This window comes from Formica exsecta, unplaced genomic scaffold (genome assembly GCF_003651465.1).
Source record: "Formica exsecta isolate Colony F162 unplaced genomic scaffold, ASM365146v1 scaffold2, whole genome shotgun sequence".
Lineage (NCBI taxonomy): Eukaryota > Metazoa > Arthropoda > Insecta > Hymenoptera > Formicidae > Formica > Formica exsecta.
The window spans coordinates 852,732-865,414 of record NW_021849297.1 but is presented as its reverse complement, the minus strand read 5'-3'; the positions used below and the strand labels follow the sequence as shown (position 1 = coordinate 865,414).

Sequence of the window (12,683 nt, the reverse complement as noted above, 5' to 3'; positions counted from 1 at the left end):
CACGACGCGAATACGTGGCGTATCCAGATATATCCGAGATATCCGAGCGTATTTTATCTCTGCGCGTTTCTTATTTCGCTGTCATCTCCTCATGCTCGACGCGCATACAAACGTTACGTTCTCTGGCGCACGTGTATACGCTTCTTAGCATATTATATTCCTAGATACTTTTTCTTTTTTATTACGCACCAACGGCGCGCCATAATTGAATTAGACCGGCAGAGCGCTAAACGATCGAAGGTAGCACGTTGAAAACGGGAGAAGAAACCCTTCACAAGAAAGGGAAGCAATTTAAGGGTTTCTGTTTATATCTCTCGTAGCGGCGGTCCTTCGAGATGAGAGAAAAAAAGAGAGAGAGAGAGAGAAAGAGAGGGGAAAAAATAGGGCCTCGTAGTTTTCCTTTGTCGCGATGGGTCCTCTCGACGAAAGATACCCGCGAGCGAGTTATGAAATATACAAACAGAGAAGCTGGAGCTCTTCAAACAATCCACGACGACACGGGCGCGTGTAGGTAGATAGGTAGGTAGGTAGGTAGGTAGGTAGGTAGGTACACGGGGGCGTTTTTTCGAATGCGTGTTCGTCCGCGCGCGGACACGAACGCGGTATCCCTTCGGGACCCCTTCAGGCACCCACCGAGCCCATCGTTGTCTGAAGGGGACACTCTCGACGGTCCTATGTGTATACCAGGCTCGCAAGGGCACGCCTGCATGCGCACTCCAACGTCTCTCGAGAGGACTGTTTGGGTCTCCTCGAAATCGCTCGCGCATTATGCCGTAATTACGTTAGACGACGACGACGACAACGGTCGGATCGTAGGTGGAGGCACGCTGCTAATTGAGTACAAGACGACTCTTCGGGATGTAAAAAAAAAGAAAAAAAAAAGACGGAGTTTCTCCCGCGTATAATGCAGCGTCTGATAGTGCACTGTAACTATTTTATAAAACCGTGACAGAACATTTTATGTTAATATTATGACGATAACATAATGATGATGACATCTCGGAGGGGGCCTTAAAACTCTTCAAAATTTTATTCTTTTAGTCACACACGATTTATAAATGCTTTCTTTCATCACGACTAAATAGAGGACAATTACCTCATTTATGAAAAGTGTAAAACAAGTGACGCGATTATCAAATTTGTAAAATACGCCGACGCGATCTTCTTCAAATATTGAATGTATGAGAAATTCGCGTACAGAACTGTCGAAAGAACTGATTCATAACTACAGAAGAAACAGCGGGATAAAAACTCAACGTGGATGAACGATCGTAAAAATTTCACCGCGAGAGTTTACAGAGGACGAGGGAGAAAGGACGAGGACATGGGAAAAAGCGAGAGAAAGAGAGAGGAAGAGGAGGAATCGACGATGAGAAGTTGCCAAGCGACTGGAACCAAACTGGAATTTTACGCAACGACTCGCGCTGGATGGGAGAGACCAGCGGACCGGAAATCCCTCGCGCGGATTCGATAACTCTCTCTCTCTCTCTCTCTCTCTCTCTCTCTCTTTCTCGCGCGCGCATCCTCGCCTCATCGTAGACAAAGGAATCAAGTCTACAGTCTAGAAATTTGCGTTATTCACGCGACCGGCGATGTAATGCGAGCCATAAACACCACGACTCTTACTCGCGCGGTCGTTAGCATCGCGCGTTGCGAAAGAACGGTGCGCGTTCACCGCGATTCACATCAATCTCGGCCGGTTTTCGGCGATTTCGAGAATGAAAGCTCGAACTGAAGAAAGGACATCGATACACACGCGCATATGTGTGTATACGCATACAAACGGTGTCGGTCCCCGGAGGCGGCGTCGCTAATGAGACGCCGCCGTTCTCGTCGGCGTCGTGTCACGACGTCGATGATAAATGGATTCGTGGCGGTTGATTCTCGCGAGTTCCCGAATGTGTCGTCCCCTCGTTACGGCTTCATCCTCTCGCCCGTCCGTTCTTTCGGCACGGCGACCATTGTGCCGGTGACCAAACAAAATTACGGTCCCGTATATACATACCGTACGGAGCGCGTTATTAAACGCGCGCGGGACATCGAATTAAGCCTCGTCGCGCCTCGTATACGTGTAACGGCGACTGGTTGGGATTTTCAGCCGACGTTCTCACGGATATTAGGTGATGCCGCGCGTGTGTTTTGGCACTCGACGTGCTCTCCTGCCTGCCTTCTCTCGGTCCTCGATCCTCTCAACGCGTGTTTAGCGTTAAATGCGACCATCTGATTCTCATCCGACAATGTTGACATTCCGAATAGCGTTTTCGACAAATAATATTTTTGTATAAATTCGAATTAAATGGAACAAATTCGCGGAATATGTTTATAATGCAATATATTCGAAAATATTATATATTCTATAATATTATATATATATATATATATTTTGCACTATTAAAATTATGAAAAACAATTACGCTTAATAAATTCAAATGTAAATTGAAGTAATAACTCACCGTCCATCGGAAAGTGAAGTGGAGTGGCAGGGTGGCGGGTTCGGTGAGAGTAAAGGTGTTAAAACCGATAAATTGACTAGATGTGTTGCCGAAGCTACAGGAGCCGATGGCGGTGACATTCGACTGATATTCCTTGAGGCAGAGCCAGAAGATCGTCGAGCAGGGCGTCGTGCAGGGCGGGAATCCTCCTTTTCCGCCCCCGCCTCCCCCGCCGCAACACCTACCGTCCACCAGGGTGCCCCTGTTGTTCGTCAGCGAGAGGATCTGCACCTCAAAGTATCCGCTCGCGGTTGTCGCCTACAACAATAAATGGAAATGTTTGTTAAAAACTGACTCGATATGTCTAAATGATTTCGACACGTTAAATATTATTGCTATTGCAATTACTGTAATAATTATTTATCGCGATAATGCAATACGTTGAAAAAATGTCCAGTATCTAACAGAAGAGAGGACGTTTCTAAAATCACATCATAACGCACTTTTGTCGTTTTAAATAAAACAATTACTATTCAGATTCATGTATTCAGGTAATAAATTCATTGTAAATATTGTTACATAAATCGCGTGAAATTGAGAGAAAATGAACGTGGGAAGAGGGAGATAAAAAAATACCGAGTCCCTTGTGAAAGGCTTTTTCATAAAATTTGATTGCCGCCTCTGTGCCAAGCACGGGGACCTGAAAAAGCCTCGGGTTACTGTCCATTATTGCGTATCGTGAAAACGGAAGTCTCGTGTTAAGGAGAAAGAGATAGAGACGGGGCCCTCGGGCGAATGCGTCGAATACAGCAGCAGCAACAGCAGCGGCAACTTGGTGCCAATCTCGGGAAAGAAATCGAGCAGTTTCGAAACTGCAATCGCGCGGTCGGGCAATTTTCGAGCTCGCCAATACTGCATGCCGTTACGCGCGATACGCATCGCGTATTCTACGTAAGTACGGTAAGAGCGATTACTTCTTCCCCTCACACACTTGCGCATCCGAGTTCCTTATACACAAATTCCAATCGCGATATGCGAGAAGCCGAGTAGTGATCGAAATGACAAATGTACAAATATGAGCTAAGGTACATAAATCGACGTTAAATGTACATATGTACACTGAGAAAAAAAAAGTTGTTAACTTGACTAAATGCGTTCGACTGATTATCATTTTTTTAATTGAAATATTTAAGTACTTAAGTCAAATACGTCATGTTAGATTTAATATGTCATATTTAATTTAAATACTTAAATATTTCAATTAAAGAAATAATAATTAGTTGAACGCATTTAGTCAAGTTAACAACTTTTTTTTTCTCAGTGTATACAATTTGCGTCCTTTTATGCCGCATACATTTTTTTAATAAGCCAATTTATTTATTATTAATTTTAATTAATTTTTTTCTAGTAATTGATTTTACGGTCAATATCTAGAATCGAATAAAAAATATATGTAAAAAATAACTATAAAGTACTATAAATGTGAGAGACGGAGCTTATATAAACTTGTGAAAGTGATTTTGTTATAATTTAATTCGCTCAAAGGGATATATAAGTGGGAGTATAGAACCACATTGTACATCGCTCGTGTGCAGATAGGTTCGGCATGATGTGGGTGTATGTGCATACATGTCTGAGCCTACGTAATTACCGTAAGAGTAAGATCGAAGGTAGAAAGCGCGCAAAGGATCGTCTGCTGGCCTTTGCGCTTTCCATAACGCGCTTTCTTCTATGTTACATAAGACTGTTTCGCGAGTGACATTTTAACGGTCTGGCGCGGCGTCGAGCTCCCGTGGCTCTTCGACTCGAGAAACGTCGAAGATAAAACGGAGGATGTATAATTGAAAAGATAAAAAGCGTCTCGCAAATTGACGATATTCGCGCGATAACAATCGCGCGACGTAAGAAAGACGTAAGGAAGAATCGTGTGGCGATAATATAATGGACTTCGTAATAAGAATCGGATCTTGTGTGCGTTCGAACAAAAGATATGTATAGAGTTTGAGCTATAAGCTACGTAATTTCGTGCCTTTGACCGACGTGATGATATGCACCGTAATGTACACATTGGAGCAATTTTGAGAAATCTTTAAAAGATGAAAGGAGCGCGTGAGTCAGCTGTCGTTTCTGTGAAATGTCATATGAGCTCAATATTTTAACAAATAATAGTTGAATCGCACACACATATTATAGATAATTCAAATTCTACTGCAAAGAATATAATATAAAAGTTGCAGAAAAAAAAATATATATATATATTCTTCTGCAACTTTATATATATATATATATATACATACATATATTCCTTCCATATATGTATATTCCCTCCCCTTTCATTTAGAAAAATTATAAATATTGTACAATTACACACATATATATGTTTTCTTATATGTGTCAAATTTTAACTTTATTCAGCAGCAGCGGCAGCGTGTATATAGATCCATTAAAAGCGACCGATGCTTTTCGCTTGTCTGAAAATTGGAGAACTGACTGAACTCCTCCTGATCGCGACGACGTTCGATGTCGTCTCGTCGCGCTTCTCGTTTTTACGACGATGAATTGCCTGTCCGGCGGTGAGTCCCGGCGTCGTACGAGTTTCCGTGCGCGCGGTGACGAGAGCTGCGCGTTTGTTTGGAAAGCGAACGCCGTGTGTAACGACCCGCGTACGCGTTTTATTAGCCGAGCATACTTATTCTAGAGGCTCTCTCGGCTTCGCCGGTAACCTCTTGCCTCCGTGCGCGGTCCAGCGTTAGAGAGTTTCCTCTTTCTCTTTCTCGCTTGCGCGCGCGGACGTTTGCAAACGCGCGCTCCGCAAACTTTGCACAGTCTGCTCACGTGCCGACGAGAAATTGCCGGACGACGGGCAAGCTGGAGATGTTTTAAGTTAGCCGACGCGGAAGAGTCTCTCCTCTAGACGCAGCACGCGGTTAGGCGCTTACGGAGAGCCATGGCCGGAGGATATTCAACATAACGTTCGTAAGACGCGACCGGAATATCTGACGAAATTTTGGCACCGAATTGGAAAATGGGGCGCAGGAATTCCCGATAATATTTCAATAACGCCTTCGCTGCCATTTTTGTAATATACTGTATCAATATGTTAATGACATTATATATATATTTTGCCTATTATGTTATAACAGGCAAAATATATTATACATGCTTGTTTTTAAATAAAATGTATGTAAAGAGATAAGAGCAAAGATATTAATAATATTGTACGATATAATGTTGGAATATTTAATCGTTATTAAATGGATGTAAATTTTAATTAAAGTTAAATATTGATTCTTTATTATTTTATATCCCTCATTTAATTTTTATTTGATTATTTATTATTTGAAAGGATGATAAAAATTCTTTTCGTTCAACTTCAAAAAATCTGTGCAGCCCGAATTCGGTCACGACGATTTTCGCATTCATCGTTGAAAAAAGACACGAGTCTCACTATCCCAGTATTTTCCCACATGGCCGGAGTTGACTGCCACCCAGCGATAATTGAAGTTCCCCGGGGCTGTCGAGGTGTAATAAAGGTGGGGGACACCGTATTAGCGGCGACTTCCCCATCCTGACACCGCGCCTTCGGAACGTTCGTTTCTTTCGTCTTTCGCAGCGGCGCTCGCTTTCGCGGTTATTAAGTTGAAAGTTCATCCCTTTCTAACCGCACATTACGCGCGCATTGTAATAACTCCATTGTCCTTTAAACAGGTTTCATGATTTACATTGAAAAATAAGATTCTTAAATTATACCCGACTGTGTTATTGCCTTTTTAATGACCGAGTTGCAGAGAGATACTTTTGAAAAGGCGTACGAATTTAACTTTTGAATCGTTTTCTCACGACGTAATCAGACTTAGATGTCCAGCTCAAGTTTCGGAGATTAAGTTTCTGAATACTTAGTTAGAGATGGAATGTTTCGCGGAGTATTTTATATCTATCGTTGATGCGTTATCGTTGCCGTCAGAGCATGTATACGTCTTTGTAACCTGTCACAACGCTACCCGTTCCGTGTATATACGTGCTCGAGAGACGAACAGAGCGACGGCCTTCGATGTGTGCCGAGTTGCACGCATGTCTGTATGCATGTGTGTGTGTGTGTGTGTGTGTGTGTGCGCGCACGCTCGCGCGACGATCGGTCGGTCGGTTCGCCGTTGAAGAAGAGCCTTTCCTTTCCGCATAGCCAAGGTGCAGCGAGCCATACCTCGGTGCGCCTACTTTTATATACACACTCCTGTGAAACTTGCGCCAGCGAGAAGTACGAATAATTCGTCCGAAAAAAAAAAAACAAAGAAACACCCGCGGAATGCATACTGAGAAACGATTCTACCGTGTCCTCTCCAGCGCGTCTTCCTCTTTCCTTTGTTCTGGCCCCCTTCCGAGAGAGCTCATTTGCCGAGTCGCGAAAATCAGATCTGACAGAACTTTCGAAAGGCCATTCGGCGCGATTTTCCTTTTATTGGACGAATAATCAACGTGAAATCTGTCTCGAATTTTTCTACTACTTTTCAGTCATTTTTGCTGAATAATAATGAACTATTATAATTAAATAATAATAAGATGACACTTTATCAAAAAAAAATTAACTTTCTTTTATTCAATTATTTCACATACTAAAGTATCTTAACATCATTAGTAGTATTTAGAATAAATTACAAACGTACGATAACAGAATTCGATATATGCCGATATATATCTGGAACTGGTAACCATCGTATTTAACTCAAGACTGATACAAAGATTTAAAAAGTGGATAAGTGCACAGAATGGGTTATCTACAAATCGATTATTATCGCCGATTTCATTAGCGGGCTAAACATAGGCGGGGAATAACCGTGTGCATGGTATATATGTAATTATGTAAATACGTAATTATACTCGGCTATGATTATGTAAGCCTACGGAAGAGAGGTGTTCTTTTAATATCTTAATTGCGAACCTGCTACCGTCTGGCATCACAGCGGGACACGTCGATGAAAGTACCCGTATCTTATCATTATATGCTAATGTTAATTGGAAAGAGGCAATGCGCCTACAAAGTTCTTCATAATAAATTAGTTAAATTAGCTAAATAATTTTTACGTTGCTTTAAACAACTCGTGCAATAAACGCAATTTTGAATAATCGGCACATTTATATAGAGAAAGAAAAGAAACTCGACAAGGATGCAATAACTTTTTTAAACTGATTACGTAATCTCTCGTATTTTGCATAATAATAAATATAATGGAAATTATATATTTTTAACATCTTTTTATTTCTTTAATCATTATAAATTGTGAGAGCCAATTCGCGCGACTCTACTTCCAATTGCAGAAGGAAAGAAAGAATGGCCGAGAATTGGCAAGAGGGAGAGATAGAAAAGGGAGCAGCAGCAGCACCGCATCGGCGACTAACGCGATTTCGGTTTCAAAAATCGTCCGGAGCCTTTCATTTTATCTCTGAGCTCCCAAGTCATAGGTAGTAATTACCGGTGGCCGCTACCTGCCCGAGTGAAATAGACCTACCGAACACCATTTAATTTTATACCGTAGAATCTGCACGGACGAATCTCGTCTCCGAGTATGCGTGTATGTGTGTGTGTGTGTGTGTATTGGTCGCTCGTATTGCACGTCTCGTATCTGCACTGCGTTCCATTGTATCTCGCATGCTCACGTTTTACGGGCTTGTGTTGTGCTGCCCCGGTTATACTACGGGCTTAGGCTCTGCCATATATCTCTCTCTCCCTCCCCTCCGCGAGAGATATAGGGAGACCTATACTTAATATTATTTGCTACCCGCTCGCCAAGCCCCATCGGCAAGGCTGCCAGACTGCCTCTAACGCGGCCACAAATTACCGAAATAATTAAAAAAGTCTTACTTCGCGTGGGAAGTCCCGCGGACCCCCGCCGTTTTGGCCTCTTTATCATCACAGAGGAGAAACGATCGAGGTCCGAATAAAAAATTATCTGATTAATATTTGCTCTAGCCTATTAATCATTAGATTTCTCGAAATATTCTTTGAATAATATCGCGCGGTATTTTTGTCGTCGTGTTTTCTTATGTTATTTGATTTAAAAAAATGTCTTTTGTCATGCATCATTTAATTGTATATCTCGTTGATGACAAAATCTCGTTTAAATGTGTTACATGATCGAATAATAAAATTCGCCGCCTAATTTGTAAAGCAGCAATTGTTAAAGGCGTCGAAATTAATAATTGCGGGAAAAATCTCTCAAGTGAGTAATTTTCTTTCGCGACTGAGACAATAATCTGATTTATAATTAATCGTAAAGAACATGCTTAAGATGCTTCCTATCATTCGGATAATAAAATTCATAAATATAATATCGCAGGGATGACCCAGCGATAATTAATGACAGATAGTTTTCATCTCCATTTAACGCGAAAATTAAGTTTTCTAAATACATTTTTTTTTCCTGAATAAGATCTCACAATCAGTCGAATGCGTAGGTGTTGTATCGTATTCGTTATGGGAAGACTCATGGGAACTTGTCGTCGCTGCATAAAAACGGCAGGCCGCTATCGATGAACTTTTGTTAGCCCTAGTCAAGGAACGATGAAACCCGATCGACCAGGCTGGACCGGTGAGATCGGCTGCAGCATCCTCAATCTGAACGTCTTCTACCTGCCTGCTTGTCTGCCTGCAAGAATCACGGGCCCGAAACGACAGAAACAGGAACAGGTGTGAGTCGGTGTTTCGTGATCATGCCTTTACGCAAGGTGTCTATCTGTGATGCAGACGCGTGTATATCGGTTTCGTTCTATTAACTAATAACTGCGTACAGCATTCGATAAAATCTCAATAACAGTCCGCTCATTATATCTGAGCAATCATCCTCTGAGGCATTCCTCTCCTCTTTTTCGACTCTCGCCTTCTTTATAATTAATTCCAAATCAGTAAAGCAACTCACTTTAATATTTTCAAAAATTTCTTAAAATTCATTCATACTTATAAACTGTCTAAGATGAATTTTGAGCCAGTAATTATGAGAAAATTACTGTAAAACTTTTGAGAGTTGTATCTTCTAAATCTTGGATCTGTGTCTAAAATTAATTACGAGTAAGTGAGTATGAAACAGGATTTAATTCACACTGCTGCTGGTGCAACCGTTATTCGTAAATTTGCGAGGCCGTAACTTTGTATTATAAATCGCATCTTGTGTCCGAGCTCGTCAATTTTATTTTGCGGTCGTCTCTCGCGGTAAGGATTTGGAAGTGTAAAACAATTAGCTGCAAACTACCTGGAGCGCCAGTACAAAAGATCATCACGCAGCAAAAAGAAAGCGATCGCCGCAGTCTCTAATCAGCGGACTATAGATTACGAGGGTGATTATTCCCGATTACACGTTGCGTAAGTACGCGCGACAGTGGCCGCAGCGGAGCGATTATAAATCGACTAAATCGAGTGGGTTTAAAACGCGATAATAAATTAAGAAGAAAAACATCGCCCGCAGTTGACGGGGAAAGGGGACTGAGCGTTAAGGCGCGCACTTAATCATAATCGACGTTGGCGCGTTGCTCGAGTTCAGTGAACACGAAAATGAGCAGCGAGCCGATCGTACCGAGGGCCCCTTCCCGTTTGAATTTCAGATAGTCTCATTATTGAAATTCCCAAACAAAACAAACTACCGGCGATAAATCCCGCTATGTCGTTCTTCTAAACGGTCGGCCGTTTGCAACGCATATTTCAGTCGCGTGTGCTACTCATGTGTGCGAAATGCAAGATGCACGTACTATGCATTTAAGATGAGGTACAGGAGAACTGGATGGTAAATGCTGTATAATTCCAACAAGTGATTCGACTTGTGATGGAGAATAGCGATTATAATTTTGATAGACAGTGAGCGTTTTATCAGTTTTGCATGTAAAGATAACATAACATATATCGTATCTTTTTTCGCAGAAGGTAAAAGATACTATAACTCAATGCATATCTGAAAGATCGATGCGAGTCTTTTCCGAGAAACGCGAAATAAAGTAACTGTTAATAGGCCGTCTCGACGTTTCACCAGTTACACCTGCCAACGTTCACAAGATCGTCATTCTTTTATCCACGGTCGTCGTCGGTGAAGGACAAGAAAACAAGAGCCGGAGGCGGCCAATGAAGCACAGAAGCATCTGCGAAGAAAAAAAACCGCATCTTTCTTCTCGAGGCGAGTGGTATTCGCGCCGTTCCCGCACTGACTTGCGAACTTCCCTTTCGCGCTCGTTCTTCTTTCTGCTTTTCGATCGAATAACGGAGAAGATCGACAAAAAAATCCGATTGACATCAGTCCAAAGAAATCATGCCAGTCTTCAAAAAGAGAGAGAACCATTGCTCGATAATTGTGAAATCTTTCAAACCACCATCATTTGAAATATGACCCCCTTTCTCTTGTCTAAGATTTTTTTCCATATTCATGTAATAAAAAATAAATGAATTAGCGAAATAACGGAAAGAATTAATATCCATGTCACGCGCTTTTCAATGAGTCATTGCAGCCGCATATCAAGGTGTCTCATTACATTTAACGCGTTCCGAAACTCGTGAGAGCAGCATCCGCGACGAGTTCGTTTCCACGAACTCGTAAAAGCTCTCCATGTAGGTTCGTTCGACAGTGAACTCGTTTCTCTTCCCTGCCCTTCCTTGTCTTCCTTACTACAGGCAAACCACACGGGAAACAGGACTCGCAGGCACGCACCTGTGCGCCGCCGAGGTCCATAGGGTACCAGACTGGGGGCCCCAGCACCACGCCACACGGGGCAACGCCACCGGGCCACATTATCTGTCTATCTGCCGAGCATTCGCCGAGTTTGCTCGCCTCCGGGCTGATTTTTATAGGGGATTCGCGTGACCGCCGGCTAAACGTTTCGCTTAAAAACCCGGCCCCCGGCACCGCTTCGGCTGCTGTGCGCGCCCGCTTTCCGTTTTCATCTTTCTTCTCCGTCCCCCTCCTCTCGCTTGTTCGTTCTCGCCGCGCAACGAGCTTTTTCCTCGGCCACCGCGCTTCTCTCGCCCGCGCGGAAGACGCTTCTTCTGCCCTCAAAGATTCTCCGTTTACGCCTCCTCGACTATCATCACGTTCCGCGTTATTTCCGTCCCGTTCTCTCTTTTTCTCTCTCTTTGCTTCTCTTTTCTTCAATCATCATCGGATTCGAGATTAATATTTTGTTTGACTTTTTTCTGCATTTTTCTCTTTGTTTGTTACCGATCTTTTCTCGTTCCTCATCGTCGTAGATACATGGCGTAAAGTCGCCAATCGCGCGGGGCCCGTCCTTCTAGTTAACCGTCGTTTTCACTTTCAACAGCGAAACATTCCTACTCGTCTTCCTCCTGACGCCGATAATTGGCCACGCCGATAGACACGGAACGAAACGATTGCAAGAGCGAGAAAATTGCGACAGCACACTTTGACGAGATAAGATACGCGGTAAAGTTTCATGGCGAGAGAATAACAATGGAAACTTTTTCGTGGGGATTGACAAAGGAAAAGTTGAAGATTTCGAAGATATCTTTGAGCTTTGTTAATAGATTCATCAACCATTTTTTTTTTCGGCGTCAGGCATCGCGCGTTATAACGGTAATTCCGCGCGGACTGTAATTGAAAGAGAGCAACACACGGCAGCGGCGCTTAATTGCACTAGGTCGAAATCATCGAGGGAACGACGGATGGCGCGGGAACCCTCTCTTCTCTACCGCGGCCCGTTCTTCGAAAGTCGTTTATAAGAGAGAGGGCCAGGAGAGGAGGTGACCCCCGGTAACTCCGGGTCGGAGCGAGGCTCCTAAGCTCCCATTATTCGTCGGCTTGGACCGAAATTGTCGATCGTTACGGAAGCGTGGATTTGCTTGCTCGTCTCTCCTCTCGCCGACGAACACACGCATCATACTTTAACCCGGCAATTTACATTTGATATTTATAATTTAATCATTTTCACGATGATTGTGCTCTCGGGTTCTTTCCCCGAGATATTACGGCGGAACGACGGGATAACTTTGAGAGAAATAAGTTGTAATTATTTTTATTTTAACACGTGCCGTCTCCCAAAAAAAGTATAAACTTTTGGTAAAAGTATAAACTGCGCGTGTATAATATTTCAGGATTCTCTTCGTTATTTCGTATTATTCTCGATTATTTTACAGATAACTCTGAAAATTTGATAGTCTTTAGTGGACTAATATAGTTATAATAATGGACTAATATAATTCGCAAATTTACAGGCATGTTCGTAATCAATAATGGAATGCTGAAATTTGCAGGTATATCGACGCTC

The 12,683-nt window shown here is 42.6% G+C and overlaps 1 protein-coding gene across 1 annotated transcript in view; it reads right to left on the bottom strand.

Annotated features, from left to right (window-relative positions):
• Window positions 1-12,683, bottom strand: part of LOC115234414 (protein jagged-1) — a 42,706-nt gene that overhangs the window by 21,429 nt on the left and 8,594 nt on the right. The window contains exon 2 of the mRNA XM_029805471.1: window positions 2,454-2,750. Within this exon, the coding sequence (XP_029661331.1) occupies window positions 2,454-2,750 (297 nt within the window). The remainder of the gene's footprint in view (window positions 1-2,453; window positions 2,751-12,683) is intronic.